The sequence below is a fragment of the Schistocerca cancellata genome, chromosome 5 (assembly GCF_023864275.1).
Source record: "Schistocerca cancellata isolate TAMUIC-IGC-003103 chromosome 5, iqSchCanc2.1, whole genome shotgun sequence".
In the NCBI taxonomy this organism is placed as follows: domain Eukaryota; kingdom Metazoa; phylum Arthropoda; class Insecta; order Orthoptera; family Acrididae; genus Schistocerca; species Schistocerca cancellata.
This window is the reverse complement of record NC_064630.1, coordinates 143,232,551-143,257,915: the sequence shown is the minus strand read 5'-3', so window position 1 is coordinate 143,257,915 and position 25,365 is coordinate 143,232,551. Positions and strand designations below refer to the sequence as shown.

The 25,365-nt window shown below is 40.7% G+C and overlaps 1 protein-coding gene across 1 annotated transcript in view; it reads left to right on the top strand.

The window, feature by feature from the left end:
- The first annotated feature begins 4,333 nt into the window (after positions 1–4,333).
- LOC126188210 (cholinesterase 1-like) overlaps positions 4,334–25,365 on the top strand; it is a 174,930-nt gene continuing 153,898 nt past the window's right edge. Inside the window, exon 1 of the mRNA XM_049929760.1 lies at positions 4,334–4,403. Coding sequence (XP_049785717.1) covers positions 4,341–4,403 — 63 coding nt within the window. The 5' untranslated portion in view covers positions 4,334–4,340. The remainder of the gene's footprint in view (positions 4,404–25,365) is intronic.

The following is a 25,365-nucleotide window of genomic DNA, read 5'->3' as shown; positions in this document are numbered from 1 at the left end:
TGCATATTTCAGTCTATCTGGAAAAATGCCCTGTTTCAGTGAGGTACTATGTATGTGGCTGAGAATCCTACTTATCTTTTGGGAATAAGCTTTTAGTACTCTGTTGGAAATGCCATCAATTCCATGCGAAACTTTACTTTTGAGTGAATTTATATTTTCCAATTTCAGTAGGAGAGGTGGCTTGAATTTTAATTTTATCAAACTGCATAGGTATTGCCTCTTTCGTGTATAGCTTTGCATTTTCTAATGAACAGCTGGATCCTATTTTCTCTACAGCAGTTAAAAAATAATTATTAAACATATTTTCTACTTCCAACATTTTGTTAACAGACTGTTCACTCAGTCTGATAGAACTACAGTCTTCCTGTGTCTTGGTTGCCCTGTTTCCCTTTTAACAATATTCCAAACTGTTTTAATTTTATTATCAGAGATGCTAATCTCAGACATACTGCACATTCTTCTGGACTTACTAATAACTTTTCTTAATGCAGTCCAGTAGTTTTTATGATCTTTGACTGTTTATGGATCATTATTCCTTCTAACTGTAAGATAAATTTATCTTCTCTGTTCACAAGATATTTTCATCCCTTTAGTGAGCCATGGCTTTTGAGATGGTTTCTTACAATTAAGTTTCACTGTTTTCTTAGGGAAATTGTTTTCAAAAATACTCACGCAGGTATCATGAAGCAGGTTCAGTTTTAAATTAGTATATTAAGTGTCACAAATTGCAGATGATATTTTCACACTTTTAGGTGTGCTTTGAACTCCATCTGTTCCTTTAAGTTGGAATACTGAAGAACAGCATACAACTCGTTAGAATTAAAGGCGTGGCCAATGAGGTGCCTTGTACTTTACGATGATTACCTGTCATTGTCAGCTGCACTGGAGGCGATCTCAGAATCTAAACAGGGCTGTGCTTCCTATTACAAAAGTTTATTCGCACAGATAGGACAAAAATACACAATGATTACCAGTTTCAGCGTAATTAAATCGCCATCTTCAGATCATTTGTAAATAAAAGATTTTTTTTTACAGGCCCAGTTCATTTCGTTCACTGTTCACAGTAAGTGGATACAACTATAGAGACGACATTTCGTAGTACCATCTCTCGTCATAGAACACATTGAGGATCTGCTGAAACGGTTAGGTTCAGCCACTTATACTACCCGGGTTACTGCAACGTTTGGTGATAAACGTATCAGTAAATTAGCCTACTATGACTATTTTCATTCACTGCTTTCATATGGCATCCTGTTTTGCTTTAATTCATCATTAAGAGAAAAAGTATTTATTGCTCAAAAGCGTGTAATCACAATAATTGCTGGAGCCCACCCAAGATCACTTTCCAGATATTTATGTAAGGAAATCGGGATATTCAAAGTAAATTCGCAATACATATATTCATTTATGACATTTGTTATTAATAATCCATCCCAGTTAAAAAATAATAGCGAAGTGCATAGCTACAACACTAGAAGAAACGATGTTCTTCAGTGTTCTGGGTTAAATCTGACTGGCACGGAAAGGGGTGAATTATGCTGCCACAAAATTCTTTGATCATTTGCAAAATTGCATTAAAAGTCTGGCAAAAATTAAAAGAATTTCTGAATGACAACTCCATCTACTCAATAGATGAATATTTAAATGTGAAGTCGTAACTGTATTTTAAAAATATATATGTTTTGTAGTGAAATCTTATGTTAAACAGACACGTTCCACATCGTTACGAAATGTTGTATTCATAAGCTATGGAACAAGTATTAATGTAATGTAACATAAAATAATTGAAATGACTTATTGTGTTCATGAAAACCTTCTTTAGAATAGTGAATATGTGTCAGGTAATATTATGCTTAATGCGAATCGCTATCAGAAGTTCATGTGGTGAATTAACTCTCCTCATACAAGCATTTTGCAGTTTTATAAAGCTAGTGTGCAGAATACTGACAAGTGATCTTTCACAGAACCCAAAGAAATTATGGTCGTATGTAAAAGCTGTTAGTGGTGCCAAAGTTAGTGTCCAGTCCCTAGCGAATGACAGGAACTGAAATTGAAGTTAGTAAAGCAAAAGCTGAAATGCTTAACTCCGTTTTAAAACGTGCCTTTACAAAGGAAAACCTAAGAGGATTGCCTTAATTTAATCCTCGTACAACCAAAAAGATGAATGAAATAAGTATTAATGTCAGTGGTGTTGAGACATGGTTGGAATCGTTAAAACTGAACAAAGCTCCAGGCGCCGACGGAATTTCTGTTAGATTCTATACCGAATTTGCGGCTGAGTTAGCCCCTCTTCTAACTATAATCCATCTTAGATTCCTTGTACAAAAATCTGTGCCCAGTTCTTGGAAAAGGGCACAAGTTACACCCGTCTACTAGAAGGCTATTAGAAGTGATCCACAAAACTACTGTCCAGTGGCCTTGAAATCAGTTTGTTCAAAATGGTTCAAATGGCTCTGAGCACTATGCGACTTAACTTCTGAGGCCATCAGTCGCCTAGAACTTAGAACTAATTAAACCTAACTAACCTAAGGACATCACACACATCCATGCCCGAGGCAGGATTCGAACCTGCGACCGTAGCGGTTGCTCGGTTCCAGACTGCAGCGCCCGGAACCGCACGGCCACTCCGGCCGGCAAATCAGTTTGTTGTAGAATCTTAGAACATATTGTGAGCTGAAACATAATGAGGTATCTTGAACAGAATGACCTCCAAAATAGCAACCAATGTGGATTTCAAAAAGCTCGATCATGTGAAATACTACTCGCATTATTCTCACATGACATACAGAAAGCTTTCATTCAAGGCAACCAGCTACACACAGTGTTACTTGATTTTCGAAAAGCATTTGACTCCGTACCGCAGCAGTACTTATTCTCAAAAGTGCGATCATAAAGTGTATCAAGTGAAATTTGTTACTGAATTGAGAACTTTTCGGCAGGGAGGACACAGCAGATTATCTTGGATGGCGAGTTATCGTCTGATGTAGAAGCAACTTCGGATGTGCCCTGAGGAAGTGTGTTGGAATCCTTGATTTTCATGATGTACATTAATGACCTTGCAGACAATATTAATAGTAAAAGCAGGTTTTTTGTAGATTATGCAGTTATCTATAATGATGTGCTGTCTGAGAGAAGTGGCATAAATATTTAGTCAGATATTGATAAGAGTTCAACGTGGTGCAGAGATTGTAAATTGCTCTAAATATCAGAAATATAAAATTTTCCACTTTACAAAAAAAAAAAAAAAAAAAAAAAAAAAAAAGTGTTATCCTTTGACTATAATATCAGTAATCACTGTTTGAATCAGCCAACTCATACGAATACCTGGGTGTAACACTGTAGGGATATGAAATGAAATGATCACATAGGTTCAGTTGTGGTTAAAGCAGGCGGTAGACTTCGGTTTATTGGTAGAATACTGGGGAAGTGCAATCAGCCTGCAAAAGGAGACTGCTTACAAATCACTCGTGTGACGAGTTCTAGAATATTGCTCAAGTGTGTGGGACCATTACCATCTAGGACTAACAGGGGATATTGAACATATACAGAGAAGGGCAGCACGTTTGGTCACAGGTTTGTTTAATATATGGGAGAGTGTCACAGAGATACTGAAGGAACGGAGCTGGAAGACTGTTGAAGATAAATGTAAACTATCCCGAGAGTCTATTGAAAGTTTCAAGAACCTGCTTTAAATGATTACTCTAGGGATATACTACAACCCCCTACATTTCGCTCTCATAGGGATCATGAGGATAAGATTAGAATAATTACTGCATGCACAGAGGCATTAAAATCATCATTCTTCCCATGCTCTATACGTGAATGGAACGGCAAGAAACTCTAAAACTGGTACAATACGATGTACGCTCTGCCATGGAGCTCATGGCAGTTTGTGGAGAGAAGATATAGAAAAACAAAACTGGAATCAATGGTGGGTGACAGCTGTCGCACATGCGACTAATAATGTGGCAGAAATTCACGCTATTATTGATGGGTTAAAGCTAGTTCCAAAAACAGACCACTGCAGAAATTCCTACATTACGAGTTAATGTCCGGCACTGAAATATCCTCCACACGAGGGTAGCTGCTTGCTGCTGAAAGTGTTTTCGTAGTTCGACAGACAGAGGACCCGCAGTAGGGTAAAATTGTGTCGTGTGGACGCCGATTTGTTTGTACAGACAGATCGTCGCGTGAGGAGCAGCCTTCAGATTGAGATCTTTAGTGAGACCGCTGAAGTACTTTTCCGCTTAGATAGGATCAAGTGGCATGTGGATGAAAAACAGATAAGAGGCGGAGGAAGAAGAGCTTTACGACAGTACACTGTGGGCTAACATCTCGACATGAGCTCCCCTACACGTATGCTGTTGCTTTTGGCGCCAGTTTTCGCTGTCGCAGTTGCCTCAGTGAGTATGCGCCAGTTAGGATATCCTCATTCTATCTCCATTGATAACTTATTGCTTAGAGCGGCGTCGCAAGGACAAACCGCAGACTCACGGGCAAAAGCTTTAGCTGGCTGTTGTGAGTCTGTTTGTTGTGATTTGAGCATATTGTTGAATGCACCGAGTTAGACAACTCTCTGGAGCACTATAATGTTGGAACAATCGACCGTTTTTAATAATCGATCGGTCAGTCGATAGTTTTTTCATTCATTCGGTTTTTACAGTCGAATGAAGCAACTGAATGAAACTAGTCTCAAGCCATGTGAGATATACGAATGTTTTCACTCACTTCCCGTGTCTGAGTGGTCTCTTTCAGTGTGAGACAACGGATTGAAACAAGTCCCTGTCGGTTGCGGCTATTATATGATGTTTCTCATTCACTCACGGTGTTTGAGTGATTTTATTCACGTACTTGTTCAGTCTTTTCGGTTATTGATGAAACGTGATTAGATATGACAACTTTTTAAGAGACAAATAAATTATCTTATTTGAAGGAGATGTGAATAAAAAGTATATTTCTAAAAGTAAATTACATTCAAATTATATGTATTCACTTACTGAAATAAGAATTTTCGTGCTTGTAGCATTAAATAAGGTATGTGTACCAAATAAGGCCCACCTAAGGCATAGGAATTTAGCATTCAGTGTGTGTAAGTGGTAAGATTCCGAGGTCATACGTACAACATCCTCCAACTATATTCAGTTCAAAAATAAATGAACATTGAAAGTTTATTTAATTAATACCGTCACTTTCAAGAGACCTTGTTCCTAATATAGCCCATAAGCACATCTTGTTCATATTAACGTTCTGGGACATATAAATAGCAGGAAAACTGTTTGAATACACTGCAAGAGTTATAATGTAATTTTATTTTAGAAATAAGTGGAATGAGATGATACATAGACTTTTATAATTACTTGTTTTTACAAACACTTCATACAGAACTGTTGGTACTTACTGATTATTAACTCTTAAGATTATCAAATTTAATCAGCAATCAAAATTGTTCTGACAGCAGTAAATTTCCTTATCGTAAAAGGAACAATAATTCTAATCATTACGTTTTCAATGAACACATGAATAATGATTAATGAAACTGGTTTTGCTCATTTAAATCATTTTTTTACAGGTGGGGAACAGGAATTTTCGCACTTTCACTTTGGGTATCAACCCTACACAATCGTCATGCACATACATACATCAAAAAAAGTTTTGCATCATCCCATTTCCCAGAACTCCTGAAGATAGACGTTGACTGTGGGTATTGTATCACAGACACAGTCCTTTTGACTGTTCAGAGATATCACTAAACCCGTCCAAAGATGTAAACAACACTACATGAGCAGCGCCTATTAGATGGAGGGCGTCCGACAGCCGATCAGTTCTAGTCAATCCACCAGAAAGGCTACACGGCTCGTGTTGTCTAGTTCAATCATGCCTAGACAATCAATAACGCGGTTCGATCGCATGCGGGTTGTTACTTTGTGCCAGGAAGGGCACTCAACAAGGGAAGTGTCCAGGTGTCTCGGAGTGAACCAAAGCAGTGTTGTTCGGACATGGAGGAGATACAGTGAGACAAGAGCTGTCGATGACATGCCTCGCTCAGGCCGCCCAAGGGCTACTACTGCAGTGAATGACCGCTACCTACAGAGTATAGCTCGGAGGAACCCTGACAACAACGTCACCATGTTGAATAATGCTTTTCGTGCAGCCACAGGACGTCGTGTTACGACTCAAACTGTGCGCAATAGGCTGCATGATGTGCAACTTCACTCCCGACGACCATGGCGTGGACCATCTTTGCAACCACGACACCATGCAGAGCGGCACAGATGGGCCCAACAACATGCCGAATGGACCGCTCAGGGTTCGGATCACGTTCTCTTCACCGATGAGTGTGGCATATGCCTTCAACCAGAGAACCGTCGGAGACGTGTTAGGAGACAAGCTGGTCACGTTGAATGCCTTAGACACACTGTCCAGCGAGCCAGCGAGTGCAGCAAGGTGGAGGTTCCCTGCTGTTTTTGGGTGGAATTGTGGGGGGCCGACGTACGCTACCGGTGGTCATGAAAGGCGCTGTAACGGCTGTACGATACGAGAATGCCATCCTCTGACCGATAGTGCAACCATATTCGCGAGGCATTCGTCTTCATTGATGGCAATTCGCGCCCCCCATCGTGCACATCTTGTGAATGAATTCCTTCAGGATAACGACATCGCTCGATTAGAGTGGCCAGCATGTTCTCCAGACATGAACCCTGTCGAACACGCCTGGGATAGATTGAAAAGGGCTGTTTATGGACGACATGACCCACCAAACACTCTGAGGGATCTACGCCGAATCGCCGTTGATTGGTACAGTCTGGACCAACGGTGCCTTGATGAACTTGTGGATAGTATGCCACAATGAATACAGGCATGCGTCAATGCAAGAGGACGTGCTACTGGGTATTTAGAGGTAACGGTGTATACAGCAATCTGGACCACCACCTCTGAAGGTCTCGCTGTATGGTGGTACAACATGCAATGTGTAGTTTTCATGAGCAATAAAAAGGGCAGAAATGATGTTTATGTTGATCTCTATTCCAATTTTCTGTACAGGTTCCGGAACTGTCGGAACTAAGGTGGTGCAAAACTTTTTTTGATGTTTGTATTTCATACATTTTTTGCAAAGTGTCATGTCGAATATCCTGTCTTCACAGAACAAATGACAAAACAAGCCAACCTCTTGCAACACTTTTTTAGAGGCACAGCTGCTGCTTGCTTGAGTGGAGTCTTTATTTTTGCAATTTTTCTTCTGAATTTTCTTCACTGAGGGTGACATTTTTTTGCGACGTGTGTCTTCCTTGGACCCAGTACTTTCGTTGGTGCCATTTTTCTTTTGATTCTGCGTGGACAGTGCCTTACATGCGCCTTTCGCCTTGTAATTTAATACCTTCTTCCGTGGTGACTGGCTTTTTTTTCTTCAACCTTGGGGCTTGCAAAATTTCCTTGAAAGAACAATCGAGATCTTCAGTGCATCATTATCTTCAAGACTGAAGTCACTTGAACTATCCTTCACTGAATATGCCTTTCTTTCTGCTTTATTAGAATCAATGGATTGGCGTCTCTTCTTTTCAGGAAGGCTTTGGGACTGATTGAGTTTCTGGCAGTTTCCTTGTTTCAGGGGCGATTCTCATGTCCTCTTCTGGGCCAGTATTCATTGATCCCTTATCTGTCATTTCTACTGCTGCCCCATGTGGCAAATAGTCTTCCCATTCTGGCTTGTGTCGCTTTCCTTTGTAAAGTATCATAGGAGGAATAACCTGTCCAATTGCATTCCCACATGAGACATTGGTAACATTTTTCCCATGTTCTGGGTCAACAAAGTGCAAGTGTTTCTTATCTTTCTTCGCTAAAACTTCAGGAGACTTGTTGAGTGAGAGGCGACATCCCTTTTCGTCCATATTGTAGATAAGGTAGGGTTTGTCAAATAACTCCAATTCGGATAAGACCGTTTTCAGTTTCTGAAAATGTTCATTTATAATAATCTTGTTTAGCTTTACAGCTCTTCCTGGATTCAAGTGTTGTGCCTTGCTTCTTGCAATGTCTGGATGTCTTTTTAGGAAGAGCTTGAGCCACTTGCTTTCAGCCAATCTCTTCATTTCATTGAAATGATTCTGCACTCCATTCTTTTCACAATATACATATACACATTTTCTGAGCACTTTTGGTGTAATTGGATACCCAACTTCAGCGAGTCGAAAAATTCTTTGGCACCATTCTCTTTCCTGAGCACTGTCCAAACAAGTTTTTCGTTCCAAACTTTTGATTCTTAGTCCAGAACTTACGTGGCTGCGTGTCGTACATTGAGCTTCCATAGCTCGTTTTAAATTACCTGCATCCCATGCTGCTCTTTTTTTCTGTGGCTCTATCTAAAAACAAATATTTGCAGTAAGCCTGATGTTCCTGAATAAGGGCTGTAAAACTATGATTATACATGTTTTAAGTACTTTACTTCAATTATAGCTACTAAAAATTATTGATCTAAATGCAGAACGCCCTGTCACAAAGATCACCAAGGAATTTAAAACGTTTTCTTTTGACATTTCTCGCAACGACCAACTAATAGCTCAGTAGTAGTGTGTAAAATAATTCTGATTTAATTTAGAGATAGTAAATATGAGTTAAATGAGGTTTCCCAGGATACATTAAAATTAAATATGCATTGTCATTATTCACAGCTCTATACAATAGGGTGCCTAATAAGGCCCGCCTGAGCCTTGTTTGGAGTGCCACGGATGGGTCTTATTGCGAACAACCAGTTTAAAACGCGTGTGCGTTTATTGTTTAAAAAGAAACTTATTATTACGAATATAATACCACTATCTTAATACAGCACAATTTTCTGTTCATAAATACATATTTAGTAGTAAAAATGCTTCATAACCGAAACGATTGCTTAAAATGAAATGTACCGTGAAAATAAGAAGCAGACCCCTTCGTTGAACGCTGTAGAACAACTGAAAGTAAAATGGCCGGTACGAGAGCGGGTGCGGAAATAGTTGTTGCCTTGGCCACTAGATGTAACAAGCTATCACTACCGAAGACATTTAATGCTGTTTTCAAACTTTCTACGCTAGAAAATGACAGTGGGCCTTATTAGGGACTGGGCCTTGTTTGGTACATGTACCTTATCAATTTTTGCTTGGTTTTGAAAGTTTAATATCTGGTGCTGCACTGTAAATTTGTGTGTATATTAATGAACAATCACTTTTTAAAACATTTTTGTTACGTAGGTTTCTTGTCTGTATTGTTCGGTACAAGTTTTGCAGTTGATTTTGAACAAGCTAGAGACTTGAAACTTTCAATATAGCTCAGAACTGGATGATAATGTAATATTAAATCGCTTTCGAGTCTCGTATGTGGCGGAGAGTACTTTGTTTTTCCGTCTGCCTGTCTGTTCGTTACAAATTTTTCAACTGTTTTTATACTAACTTCGTGATAACCTATGGACTTGAAACTTTCAACTTAGCTCAGAACTGGATGACAATGCAGTATTAACTCACTTTCTTTTTTTGGTTTGTGACAGAGAGTAGGTACTTGGTGTACCACTGCTATTTCCCTTCAATTATGTTTTGGAGCTTAAGAACGATTGCTGCTAAACTTCCCTGTCAACTCGATTCTCTCCAGTCTTTACATTCTCGGTCTTCTCTCGAGATTGGGTGATTCATTTGAAGAGAAATTGAAATAAAGCTTAAGTTTCCCACATGTCCTGCTGTAACCTATGCCCACATACCCACAGTCGTCGCAACTGTACTGATACAGCTTCGACTTCGACGTTCTCCCCCTTCGGCAGCGGAGCTGATCTCATGATCTCACAAGTTTGTGTGTATATTGTCCCGGCTAGTTAAGAGCCATTACCTGCCGTGTGGGTCGAGCATAAAACATCTCTGAATCACGTTGTGAATCTAATTGTGTGAACTAGCAGTTGATTGATCTCGTTTTCTCTATTTCCAGAGATATTTCATACACTTTCAACCACGACAGGTCCAAAGACTGTGATTTTATTTATTACTCAGGAATAACATAGCAATCGGTTCCAGTCTATTTTTTCTAATTTTTGTTTCCTAAATAATTTGATTTCGTTATCTTTGTAGTCAATAAGCCTTCATTAAATCCTATCATCTGTTTGTAACAGGTCGATAAGCTGTTCTCAATAATCCTTCAATATTCACAGATATAACTGCGTATGTACTAGCTGATTTTTGGGATTTAGAAAACACGGAGAAAATCTCGTATATATTCTGTTTTATTGACACAATTCACTTCTTAAACTAATGAGAGATGGCACTGGGGAATCAATGAAGAAGGAACTGATCCTAGTGTGTATCGTATCGGTATAATAATAGTAAGTCTGTACCACATTTCTTCGCGCTCTTATCACCAAAGATATTATTTCCCATGAACCTCTCCTTTACCATTAACCCTTTCAGACCTGATTTTTTATTTACTCATTAAAAAAAATCTGACATCATTTTTACATTCAGGTGAGTCTCCCTACAACATTTTCTAAGTAAAAATTTCATATGATCTCTAGTTTTCTAGATATTTAATGTACACAATTGTATTCATCAGGTCTCCAGCTGCATGTCATACATTAAGTAGGTTAACACTATGGATCATGTATGCCACTCTCTATTTCACTTTAAAACAGAAGAAACAATAAAAATAATTCCAAATTACAGTTCTTATTTAAACAACAATTGTCAACACACTAATTTTAAGGTTTCGTATAAAACTGCAAAAAAAAATTTCTGTCCGTTAGGAGGCACAAATGTACTTTACATTTTCTGCACTGAATTCTAGAACGCCATGTACATTTTGGAAAGTTGACTTGGAGCTCCTACTCGTGCAAAGGCAAATGGTCAATGGAATCAAAACTGTATCTCTGTAGCTGGTCATAATTCTCCTGTTTTTCTTGGTATTACTCTAAAGTCTGAAGCCAGTCCTTCATCAGATGGTCGCCCCCTCTTCTTTTCAGTCACTTTCTTCTGGCACAGTTTCAATCCATCTGCTACCCTGATACGAAAGGAAAGAAGGTCCATTTGCTTCTTCTTTGGGATAGACAGGTTGTCTGCATCTCGTCTGTTTTCCAACCAACTTTGCACACTGGCAAAGTCAAACAGCATGATAATTTATATGCAAAGGCCATTTTCGAGATCTGATGAGAACTCTGTGGCAGCTTATCAATTGATCAAATAGATCCATACCACCTACTGCATGATTATATCTTTTCACTATTTCAAGTTTTTCTACTTTCACATATTTATGGTGTTTTTTGTCTCAATACTCAACTTCATCCACAGAGCCTTTACCAACAAAGTTTGAACACAATACAACTGGCCTATTGTCTAACCACTTACACATGGTAATGTCATCAGCACTAATGATTTCTTCACAGAAATCTCTGATTTGTTTCATTATTGTTTTATCATCTGCAAAAGGCGAGTTCTTTCCAAATCTGTTTTGACTGACAGTACCTGCTACATTGATGCCTTGAGGTTTCAGAACTTGAAACAGATGATACAATGAAAAGAAGTTGTCAAAGTATAATTTATGACCTTTATCTTTTGAGAGTGATACAGAAAATCCTAAAACAACAGCGGGACCTAATCCAAATTTTTTACAGTATGCGGTATGTAGTTTAGTTGTAGCACCTTGGTACAAAAGGAAATCATGCACTATTCCACTCTTTCCACACAACATGAAGACTCTGATTCCCCATGGACTTGGTTTCCCTTTGACATTTCATAATCTGGGAAATTTCAAGGCGCCATTCAACACACGCAAACCAATAGCACCTCTAGTTCTTGAGGAGTTGTCTGCTTGAAAGAGGATTTGCCTTGTTGTAATGCATAAATATTAGTATGTGCTGCCATGCTAGTGAACAAATCATCTGGTATATATCTTTTGAAGTGTTGTATTGGAGAACACAAGACATATTCTTCAAAATTTTGAGTTTTGTATGTTTCTGCAATGGTACGTAGAGGCTTGCGTTTCCATTTTATGGATTCTTTAGGTGTCACCATTATGTTGTCATACAGGTTATTCAATTCTGGGTTGTTTTCATTGCATAAAAAGTTCATTTCAGCATCCACCACCTCTCCATCATCTTCATCTTCAGATATGGTGTCTCTACACACATCATTCACGCCCACTTTATCTGCTGCAACATGTTTCATTACTTGTGGAGCTTGCCTTTCAATAAGTGGTACACTGTCATCCTCATCTCCACTCAAACTAATGTCAGAAATGTCACCTTTTTCAATTATGTCCATAATCAAGTCCCAATCTTTCTCCACAGAAAGATATGCCTTATCCATATTTGTAAGTCAAAAGCCAGCAATATAAAATAACATCATATGTACAGGTAAGTTATTCTCCTCCTTGCTGCTGGTACTGGAATTAATGGAAAAATTACCACACATAGCTACCATAGCCTTGCAAATACAGCTGAGACACGTTTTAGGCTATTTTTACTGTTTTGCACCATTAAGGACCTGTTGTACACAAATGTGTACAGTAAAATTAACCGATACATAACACAAATATGAGCTGAATGAAACTGCTGAAAATTCCACTGAAAGAATGTCTAATGTTTCCAAAAGAAGGAAACCACACGAAACATTCATAAACAAAACCCAGAACGTGACTATTATAGCAATAAAGTCAATGAGTAATGGCTTCCCACAGAGAGACAACACCAGAGAGTATATTTTACTATGTGGTTCACAGACTGCTCACAAGAGAGCAGCAGCTGCTGGATCATGGCCAAAAGAAACATACACAAATGTGCACTATGGGTTTGGATGCACCTGACATTTCTTGTCATCGAAATATTAGTGAACAAACTTTATGTACACAATTGTGACCACCAGGTCTGAAAGGGTTAATATCTGATAAATCATAAATATGTCTCTGGCTTTACAACGTCTAAGCTTCTTAATCCTCACGACATGATATTAATAATAAGTTAGAGTTATTTCAATGTCTGTTCAGCACAAAGTTAGTCTTTTCACGGGCACTAGGGCCTATATCTCACATCTCGTTTATTAGCAGAATCGCCTCAACAACGATCGGCAAAGATTTTAGTATGATAAAGTCCAACTATTTTCTGTCCCAATATCTCAAAATAATCTATTGTCCACCACTCCAATGTTTAATCCAGTTATCAGAATGATATTTAATTAGGCTTATAATCCTTAACTTCCAACTACCACAGAAGACTGCGAACATGTACCTGTAGGCGACTTGCCTACAACAAATAATTGCATAGCCGTCCGGTATAATGAGTTAACGAAGTAATATTTAATCGTGAAAACTCACAATGAGAAGAAACTAAAAACAACAGAGCAGTAACAAAAACTAAGAGATCCTATAGTCTTACGGCAAAGATAAAAAAAACAACACATGACCAAAAAAACTCTCGGCACTTTTGATCTCACTTTGCACCAGACATGAAAAATATCACTGCCACACAGCCCCCCCCCCCTTAAGGTGCGGAGCCCCAGGGATATCTTGATACTTGAATTTCATTCGACGTCCAGCTCTGGTGTGCGTCGGGTGTCTCGAGGGCGGTGACGTTGTTGTTTGTGGTGGTGATTCACCTGTCTCGGACGATGTACTGAGCGGTGTTTTGGTATGCTCTGCGTCCATCATGTGTTGATGCACAGGTGTGGTGTCAGAGGTCGGAGAGGGTAAAACCCATGCTGGCTTGACACGTTCAATCGATACCTTTGTCGGAACACCATTGTACATTATGTCCACGGTATGCTTATTTCTACTCAGCACCTGAAATGGGCCCGTATATGGTGGTTGTAAAGGCGATTTGACTGAGTCTGTTCGCAACATTACGTGAAAGCATTTGTACAAGTCTTTGTCTACAAACACCTTACAGTTACCATGGCGAGAAGGTGGCGGGCAACGTATATTTGTCCAGTGACGTTTTAGCTGCTGCACCCAGTGTGTGAGGCCCTCTGATCCAGGTAGTAAGGTTGGTACTAAATAATCTGCAGGAATCCGTAGCGGCTCACCGTAAACCATCTCGGCAACTGATGCACCAATATCGGGTTTGTGAGCTGTCCGCAGGCCTAACAACACTAATGGTAATGCTTCCGTCCATCTCTCTTGATGACACATCAATGCTGCTTTGAGTGGTCTGTGCCATCGTTCGACCATACCATTACTGGCAGGTTGATAGGCAGTCGTGTGGTGGCGTTGGAAACCGCACATTTTGGATAGCTCGAGGAACAACGTAGATTCGAACTGACGTCCTTGGTCAGTTGTGACATGAAGGGGGCATCCAAAACGGGCAACCCACGTACACAGAAACGTCTCAGCAGTAGTTTCGGCTGAAATATCGACTGTTGGAGTTGCTTCTGCCCATCTTGTGCACCTATCTATGGCCGTAAACAAATATCTGTAACCCTCTGACTGTGGGAGAGGTCCAACCAGGTCCACGTGAACGTGTGCGAATCTAGCAGAGGTACCTTGAAAATCTCCAATATCAGCACGCACATGTCGTCCTACTTTACTCTGTTGACAAGGAATGCAGGAACGTACCCAAAGGCGCGCGTCTCTTTCCATAGAAGGCCACACATAGCGGTCTGTCAGCAGCTTTATTGTAGCGTTGGCTCCTGGGTGCGATAGTGTGTGGACACTGTCGAATGCCGTCTTGCGCAATATTTCTGAAATGAATGGTCTTGGTCTGCCCTGAGAAAAGTCGCACCACATCTTCCGCTTGGAGTTAGGCACCAGAATTTGCTCGAACTTCAGACCTGTAGACGGGTCGTTTAACAGCTGTCGTAGCTCTGCATCCTTGGTCTGTTCCATTGCAAGTTTATCATAGTCTATAATTTCTGAAATCCCGCAAATACGTGAAAAATAGTCAGCCACTAAATTTTCTGCGCCTCTTAAATGGCGTATATCTGTCGTGAACTGACTTATGAACTCAATATAACGGAACTGTCTTGGTGAGCATTTATCACTGGTGTTTTTAAAAGCCGATGTTATTTATGGGTTTGTGGTCTGGAAACACAGTCACTGGTCTAGCCTCTATTTGTGGGCGGAAGTATCGAATTGCTTCGTAGATCGCGAACAATTCTCTGTCATACGCGCTCCACTTCTGTTGTGCAGTCTGTAACTTTTTAGAGAAAGACCATAGTGGTTGCCATTGCCCTTCTACACGCTGGTGCAGCGCCGCCCCTATTACTGACTGGCTCGCGTCTACAATAGCTAGCTGTGCGTAATGAACTGGGTGAGCGAGCAACACTGCTTTGCTGAGGCTTGCTTGATCAGTAAATGCTTTGTCCATTTCTTGTGTCCACTTAACTATTCGTCGACCTTTGGCGTCGTGTCCCTTGAGTGCATCAGTGAGTGGTGCTTGCACCGCAGCCGTTGCTGGTAGGTGACGTCTATACAAATTTATTAATCCCATGTATCGTCGTAGCTCTTGGTAGTTTGTCGGTTTCGGAAGGGCCTGTATCGCCGCGATCTTCTCTGGCAGAGGCAATATACCTTCTGATGACACAGTATGGCCGAGGAAAGTGAGTTGGTTCTTGTGCATGACGCATTTATTTTCGTTTAAAACGACTCCGTAGTCAGATAGACGCTTGCGAAGTTAACACACATGCTGTTCATGTGTTTGACTATCCGGAGAGAAAACCAAAATGTCATCAAGATAAGCAAAGCAAAATGTTAATCCCTTTATCACCTAGTCGATAAATCGCTGCCATGGTTGTTGAACCAACGTCATTCCTTTGGTCCGGTATATGCTTTAAGTTCATATCTTTCGAAATATGCAACTGTAAAGTTTCTATCTCATTCTGAAGCCTGTGAATTTCTTCCGTTATCGAACCGTATCGTTTGCCGTCGTCGGTCATTGCTTTTGCAGTTAATGTTCGACGTAGCTAACGAAAGATTTAAAGTTTCTTAATCGGAGGTCACCAATTATGTAGGCGACTTGCCTAGACAAATAATTGCATAGCCGTCCGGTATAATGAGATATCGAAGTAATATTTATTCGTGAAAACTCACAATGAGAAGAAACTAAAAACAACAGAGCAGTAACAAAAACTAGGAGATCATATAGTCTTACGGCAAAGATAAAAAACAACACATGACCAAAAAAAACTCTCGCGCACTTTTGATCTCACTTTGCACCAGACATGAAAAATCACTGCCACATACCATTGAAAACAAAAACTCAAGAGAGCTAACAATGCTGCGCATTGGTTTATATATTATATTCAAAACAAAACGCAGCTCTGTTATGTCTTCCTTGGATTCCCTTTGTACTACTTTGCGTTACTCTATTTCAAATATCTACTCTTTGTAAAATTTTAACTAACTATTACTTCTAAATACAACTACCGTTTTTTGGCTCTTGCGTCATTTGTATTACAGAATTTAATCTAATATTCGTTTCTGAATACCCACTCTCTAAAGAGCGGTTACAAACCTCATCAAAATGTTTGAAATCAACTGAAAAATTTCACACACAAAAGACTAAAAAGCAGAAAATAACTATTTAAATACAAAGCTTTTGATACAACACGGCTTTAAAGCGGGCTAATAAATATTAAATAATCTCTTCTAGACCCCATACAGAGTTCTAAACCACACAGATAGTCCTGAAAATTTGAGCTTCTAAATTTTTAATAGCTGTGACACTGCCTGTAAAACTGAAAACGTGGTGCGTACGTAGTATGTAGATGGTGACGTAGTTTTCTGTACAAAATATTTACTGCCGGCCGGAGTGGCCGAGCGGCTCTAAGCGCTACAGTTTGGAACTGGGCGACCGCTACGGTCGCAGGTTCGAATCCTGCCTCGGGCATGGGTGTGTGTGATGTCCTTAGTTAGGTTTAAGTAGTTCTGAGTTCTAGGGGACTGATGACCTCAGCAGTTAAGTCCCTTAGTGCTCAGAGTCATTTGAACCATTTGAAAATATTTACTTTACACACGATAAATGGCTAAATATTAAAATGAGTCTTAATTTGTGGACATCGTCACACTTTGCCTATAAAATTGAATGCAAACTGTCGTTAAAATGAGGCAAGATTCCTTTCTTGTTCACATATCCTGAAGGGAACCATTGCGCTCACTTTTGCATCCCGAACTCGCCGAGTCTCTCAGTTGCATTCGTACCATTGGGTTGCACAATATGCGAACAAATGTTTAATTTAAAATTCGTGGGAGAAGTGGAGAAATATCCAGAACTACAAAATTAAAGAGTGAAAGGTTATTCAAGGAAGGAGGTGACAGAGAGAGCATGGCACGAAGTAGCGAGGGAGGTTAATCCATCAAGTAAGTCCATTGTCAGTAATTAAAATTTTTAACATAAAATAAATACGCCCTATTCACTATGCTTTGAGATCCATTTTATTGCAAAGTAATGAAACATTTATAAGCACCCACTATACATGTAATAAATACTCAATTAAAAGGTTTTTAATTGCATATCCATTTATGGTACACCCTTGGAACAAGTGGACCATTTCCTCTACCTAGGGAGTATACTGTCATCTAACTGCTCATCTAGAAAAGATGTGGAGAATAGATTACGTGCTGCCCATGTATCATTTGGACGTCTTACAAAGCGTGTCTTCCTGAATAAAGACCTAACACGGTACACCAAACTGATGGTGTACAAAGCTGTAGTCATTTCCACCCTGCTATATGGTTGCGAAACCTGGACGTTATATTGCTGTGATCTGAAGAAACTAGAACGCTTCAACCAACAGAAGCTAAGATATATCATGAACCTGAAATGGGATGACTTCATATCCAACACGGCTGTTCTTGAGAAAGCAAAAATGTATAGCATGGAAGCTCTTATCATTGAGCATCAACTCAGATGGGTCGGACATGTCCAGAGGATGAAAAATGAGAGACTTCCACGCCAAATGCTGTTCAGCGAAGTGAGCACAGGTAAAAGGCCACGAGGTGCCCCTCTCAAACGTTATAAGGATCAGTACAAGAAAAATCTGAAAAACTTGAACATCGATCCGAGTAACTGGTCCACAATAGCAGAAGATCGAAGTCGCTGGCGCTTAGTTACCCCAAATACTCTTCAAAACTTTGAGCTGGAACGTCGAAAAATGGAGAATGACAAACGCCGGAGACGTAAACTCCTCCAGGCTCAGCCACGTCCTCCACCTTCCATCAGCTGTAATGTCTGTGGCCGCCTGTTCCACGCTAGGATTGGATTGCTAAGCCACCAACGACACTTCCACGCCTGAACCGTGACAAAGGAAATCTCAGGAGAGAAATGAAAACTCGGATACGAGTATCAGCCGACGAATACGTAAATTTAGACGTAAGTTTTACAGAAACACATATTACACATAAAATTTTTGTAAAGAAAGACAATTATCGTAGATACTGGTTATTGTTGATGAAGTACTTCCACTGCCATGCTAGGGAAGCACGAGGTGTCAGAAAGCAGTTGGCTAAATAATTCCTTACTTCATAAGCAGTAGGATGAAGATGCAGTGTAATGTCTTTCCTTGGCTGTATTCTCATTGTTGGCGTTTCGGGGTTGTTGTATTGTTGTTCACCACAACTCTATTGGATATCATGTTTTCGAATGAAATTATTGTATTACTTCATCACTCTTTCCGTATCTCGAGAACGAATAGGACTGCTCTGTACTTGGAACTTCTCTGTCCGCATTCCAAATGCGCATTCCACAGATTTTCTTCCTCTGATTACTCTATACTAATAAATTCTCTTCACATTATCGAGTGTTCTTTATGGATACGCTCGCATCAAGTAGCGTGAAAATGGAAACGCTTCATCTCCTACAAAGTAATAACGGAAATCATATTCATTTTCATCATCTGGTAATCTCGAAGGCAATGACAAGTTTACTCTTTCCTTTGTAATACAGTGTTTGGTTGGTGAAGCACGAAATATCCCCCCATCACTATTTCTACCTGCGCAACCAGTTTCAATGATAATGAAGATACCAGCATTATCACTGCATGCCAACAAGAGTATGGAGTTGTACTGCTTATAACTGAAGTTAGTTGGACCCGTCCCAGGTAATATTTCAATGCGGATATGTTTCCCGTCCAATGCACTCAACTAATTAGACAAATTTCACAGCGAATAAAAATCGTTGAGCTATCATTTTCCATTCCCCTTGTTTGGAACAGGCGTGTAGGTTTGGTTCAATACTTCCCAAACGAGTCTGGTAGTTGCACGGACGATGTATGTAATTGTGCTGTGCCTTCTAGCAAAGAACAGCGACAGCGATGCAAAAGCACAACACTTTTCCAGGTACCTGCAAGAGATGATACAATTGTACACTGACGTCCGTAACATAGGTACGAGTATGTGTGTGTGTGTGTATGTGTTTGACAACCTACGTGTGTACTGCCATATTTTACATTGTTTATTAATTATTATGTTATTTATTTATAACACTTTTTTTGCAAAAATCGACTGAAAGGAGAAGTGGCGAAATTTACGATTTGTTTTTGTACGCCGTCTGAAGCCCCTGCCCAGTGGTTCCCGCCGAAGTAAGAAACAGTATTATTTGTCAGAGGCGACGAAGTTCGCGCTTCCGTTCATAAAAACGATGACTAAACCTGACGGAAATTTGTCGGAGAAAGCAGAAAGTACACCTACTGCCTCACAGCAGTGTGTGAATTGTCTCACAACGATTATCTGACAGAGGAGGAAGAAAATATCTCCATGCCCATATCATCGCCACCACCACACCGCCTTCTTCAACCGCTTCGCAGCCGCAGTAAGACGTCCCCCCAGACTCACGAATCAGACAGCCCGCTATTACTTAAACGAAAAAAAAAACAGTCTCTCACAGATGTGGATAAATCCTTCAAAGAATATCTCGAGGCCAAAAAAAGGAAACTTGCTACTGCAGCCAGCGATTCCCAAGTCACAAGAACATTTCATATCAGTTTCAGAAATCGAACCAGATGAGATAGTTCAAGCGTAGGGCCCTGCAAGTAACTGACAACATAATGTATTGCGACCAGCAGGAAGTACACAGCGGACAGGCCCCTATAGAGGCATCCACGATTCTACTCAGAGTGAGAGGTATGGAAGCGACATATCACTGGAGGAGAAGCAGCGACAAGGCTCTTCAACATATTGCGAAGTCGTGTGTGACGTTTTCGAGTCCAGCGACACCACCTCGGAATTTGTTGTTGCACAACCAGCAGCTAAATAATTTTTGTGCATCATTCCATCTGTATATAATCTTTACATTAATATTTTGTTTTCTTTAATAGGCATATACATCTATGTTGTAAGTTTTTTCGTAAATACATGTAGAAAAAATGAAATGAAAAATATTGGTACAATGTGGTTCGAGACTTGCATAAGTATTAGAGGTCGCTCATCGGGGCTCACACATTCTCATGTTTATGTCAGTAAAAGGAATGCAAGGCGCAATCATCTGTGTTATTTCTAGGTAAACCCCCTTTCTCATCCTGTAAAACGTGAGGAATTTCAGAATATGATTCCTGCAATTCTTTTGCAGCATCTTGTGACCTACAATTTATGTTATTCTCAGTGGAAGGATGAACACACAACTTTCTCACTTTTCTCCTTCTGTACCGGTGACAATAATAATACCATAATATCATCATCACCAATAGTCACTAGACCTTGTACTACTGGGGCCACGGTACACAAAAAAGCGCGCTGCATACGTCCTTTGCTCACAGTCAATGAAAGTGGATAATTTTCTGTTCATACCGCAAATATCTTGGCAATAGAGGAGACTCGGGTAGTGGCCGTGTAAATGTGATCGGCTACTCGAGTAGTCCAGTCTCCCAGTCTCTTGCTTGCCGGGTAACTGGAGACCTGATTTGAGTATCCCCGCCGGCCGGAGTGGCCGTACGGTTCTAGGCGCTACAGTCTGGAACCGAGCGACCGCTACGGTCGCAGGTTCGAATCCTGCCTCGGGCATGGATGTGTGTAATGTCCTTAGGTTAGTTAGGTTTAATTAGTTCTAAGTTCTAGGCGAGTGATGATCTCAGAATCTAAGTCGCATAGTGCTCAGAGCCATTTGAACCATTTGAGTATCCCCGTGTGAATAGGGCCTTAAGGTTTGCAGCGATTTGATAGACCATTTAAATATGGCGTCTGGAAAACAGCTGTTCCAGTTTCTGGTTTAGTCATAACAACTGCTATATCTCTTCACTTAAATATTAGAGGTAGCAAGCTTCATGCTCAATCTAATATTTTGCTTCTCCTTCATTGCAGAATAAGTAACTCCGTTTATATTAGTGGAATATTTTAGAAACAAGACATAACCTGACAATCCAAACAAATTTCATAAACGGCTGTGTACTTATTTGGGAGCGACAATCGAATGTGAAAGTGGAAAATCGGCAGATAGAAACGGATTTTCAGAATCGGGTTTGAAGTGTTTACATGACTACCCAGAAACGGTTTGATAAATCGATTTACGAAAGCTGGTTTTGAGAGCACATGTAAACGTAGTGGTACCACAGCCGGTGTTCGGTATGAGTCGAGCACGGTCGTCTGTTGTCAGTCCTGGAAGTCATAGAGTACCTCAAGAGCTATAACACTTCCATCTTCGCTACTGCGGAACACATCCCTTGTGTAGAACAAGCGTTCATAGCTCTTAAGGTACGCATTTTAAGCCTCATGTTTACTGGCCATTTTTTCTTATTTTGGTCCATACTACTACCTCATAAATATGAAAAGCAAAGAGGTTGCAGTAGAAGATATTTATTTCACAGAATCGAAGATCAAGTGCCCACAGCTCTTAAGATAAGCATTGAAGATTCCATTTTTATAAGACGTCTTTGTTTCGAATGCCCGTTCCTGTCGTATCCCTGAACACTGGTCACTTGTTACTAACAAGGGAACCTCCCCATCGCACCCCCCTCAGATTTAGTTATAAGTTAGCACAGTGGATAGACCTTGAAAAACTGAACACAGGTCAATCGAGAAAACAGGAAGAAGTTGTGTGGAACTATGAAAAAAATAATCAAAACACACAAACTGAGTAGTCCATGCACAAGATATGCAACATCAAGGATAGTGTGAGTTCGGGAACGCCGTGGTCCCTTGGTTAGAGTGAGCAGCTGCGGAAAGAGAGATCCTTGGTTCAAGTCTATCCTCGAGTGAATAGTTTAATTTTTTATTTTCAGACAATTATCAAAATTCAGGCACTCACACATAATCAACTTCGCTCTCCAAAATTCTAGGACGTGTTCAGATTTGCTTGTACATATGCAGGATTTGACGGTCTACACACGTAAAAATTTGAAAACGGTAAAAACATGTTTTGACAGAGCACAGGGAAAACTGTGCGACTGTGAGACTGTTGCATTCATTTGTTGTACTTTATGTGACAAACTCTTATGTTTTCATCACTTATTTTGGGAGTGATTATCACATCCACAAGAAAACCTAAATCGGGCAAGGTAGAAGAATCTTTTTACCCATTCGTCAAGTGTACAAGTTAGGTGGGTCGACAACATATTGCTGTCATGTGACGCACATGCCGTCACCAGTGTCGTATAGAATATATCAGACGTGTTTTCCTGTGGAGGAATCGGTTGACCTATGACCTTGCGATCAAATGTTTTCGGTTCCCTTTGGAGAGGCACGTCCTTTCATCTAGTAAACGCACGGTTTTGAGGTGCGGTCGCAAAACACAGACACTAAACTTATTATAGTGAACAGAGACATCAATGAACGAAAGGACAGATCATAACGTTACGAAAATAAAAAAGTAAATTTTTCACTCGAGAGAAGTCTTGAACCAAGGACCTCTCGGTCTGCAGCTGCTCACGCTAACCACGAGACCACGGCGCTCTATGGCTAGCGACATCCTTGATGTTACAGTTCTTGCCCAAGGACTACTCAGTTTCTATATTTTGATTTTTTTTCATAGTTCCACACAACTTCTTCCTGTTTTCTCGATTGATCTGTGTTCAGTTTTTCAAGGCCTATCCACTGTGCCAACTTATAACTAAATCCGAGGGGGGTGCGATGGGGAGGTTCCCTTGTAAGCAAGAAACCTACATGCTTAAAGAAGCTCTTACGTTATTTGACGTATTTGGATTCAGAAGTTAGTTGCTAGATGCATATTACTGCAAAATATGGCTAAGAACCGCGGGCCGCACAAAAAAAAAAAAAAAAAATAAATAAAATAAAATAAAATAAAATATATAAATGCAAAAAGTCAAAGCAGCGGTTGGTAGTTATCTTAAAGCGATCTGGTGTTTTTCATTTAATGTATGTGGCCCAGGTTTGTGTTTCGTAAAATATAAAACAGTCTCTCATTTGCACGGTGAAAGTGGGGTATAAGTGATTGGCGAGTTCGTTGCAATCCACGGAACGCCAATAATATGTCTACGAGGGCATGGTCTAGAAATAAAACTAAAACAGCTTGAATAGGCGTAGTCACATTTCAAAAATGTGGTACATAGGTACTAAGTCACCACCAAGACTTGTTTCACGTGAGCTCCCGAGGCCCACCGCACGGCGTCCATGGAGACGAGGCGCTCGCCGGAGCTTAAGTCTTGGTGGTGACATAGTACCTATGTACCGCATTTTTAAAATGGGACTACGCCTATTGAGGCTGTTTTAGTTTTATTTCTATTGACACATGAGCGAATAAAACACTCAGCACAGCACCACCCTCGACGCCACATGCACGTCTGTGTTGTGCCCTTTTATAATGTTCCTGTTCAGAGACAACCTACAACGAAGTGCTAGGCACTTGCAGACAGGCAGCCCCTTGCCATCCCTCCGATTGCATATGCCGACTAGCAGGTACAAGAGCGCAGCCTGCAGGCATCTACGACTCTCGTCACGGGCTGCTTCCGTACAGGTACACTTCTAGAGTGCTCAATAAACGTGGGCAGGTGGCACCGAAGGTGTTGCTAAGCTGGGTGATTTTGGAGAGACCCTTATATATATACATACAGGGCTATTACAAATGATTGAAGCGATTTCATAAATTCACTGTAGCTCCATTCATTGACATATGGTCACGACACACTACAGATACGTAGAAAAACTCATAAAGTTTTGTTCGGCTGAAGCCGCACTTCAGGTTTCTGCCGCCAGAGCGCTCGAGAGCGCAGTGAGACAAAATGGCGACAGGAGCCGAGAAAGCGTATGTCGTGCTTCAAATGCACTCACATCAGTCGCTCATAACAGTGCAACGACACTTCAGGACGAAGTTCAACAAAGATCCACCAACTGCTAACTCCATTCGGCGATGGTATGTGCAGTTTAAAGCTTCTGGATGCCTCTGTAAGGGGAACACAACGGGTCGGCCTGCAGTGAGCGAAGAAACGTTTGAACGCGTGCGGGCAAGTTTCACGCGTAGCCCGCAGAAGTCGACGAATAAAGCAAGCAGGGAGCTAAACGTACCACAGCCGACGGTTTGGAAAATCTTACGGGAAAGGCTAAAGCAGAAGCCTTACCGTTTACAATTGCTACAAGCCCTGACACCCGATGACAAAGTCAAACGTTTTGAATTTTCGGCGCGGTTGCAACAGCTCATGGAAGAGGATGCGTTCAGTGCGAAACTTGTTTTCAGTCATGAAGCAACATTTTTTTCTTAATGGTGAAGTGAACAGACACAATGTGCGAATCTGGGGGGTAGAGAATCCTCACGCATTCGTGCAGCAAATTCGCAATTCACCAAAAGTTAACGTGTTTTGTGCAATCTCACGGTTTAAAGTTTACGGCCCCTTTTTCTTCTGCGAAAAAAACGATACAGGACACGTGTATCTGGACATGCCGGAAAATTGGCTCATGCCACAACTGGAGACCGAAAGCGCCGACTTCATCTTTCAACAGGATGGTGCTCCACCGCACTTCCATCATGATGTTCGGCATTTCTTAAACAGGAGATTGGAAAATCGATGGATCGGTCGTGGTGGAGATCATGATCAGCAATTCATGTCATGGCCTCCACGCTCTCCCGACTTAACCCCGTGCGATTTCTTTCTGTGGGGTTATGTGAAAAATTCAATGTTTAAACCTCCTCTACCAAGAAACGTGCCAGAACTGCGAGCTCACATCAACAATGCTTTCGAACTCATTGATGGGGACATGCTCCGCCGAGTGTGGGAGGAACTTGATTATCGACTTGATGTCTGCTGAATCACTAAAGGGGCACATATCGAACATTTGTGATCATCATCATCATCATCATTTAAGACTGATTATGCCTTTCAGCGTTCAGTCTTGAGCATAGCCCCCCCCTTATACAGTTCCTCTATGATCCCCTATTCAGTGCTAACATTGATGCCTCTTCTGATGTTAAACCTATTACTTCAAAATCATTCTGAACCGAATCCAGATACCTTCTCCTCGGTCTGCCCCGACTCCTCCTACCCTCTACTGCTGAATACA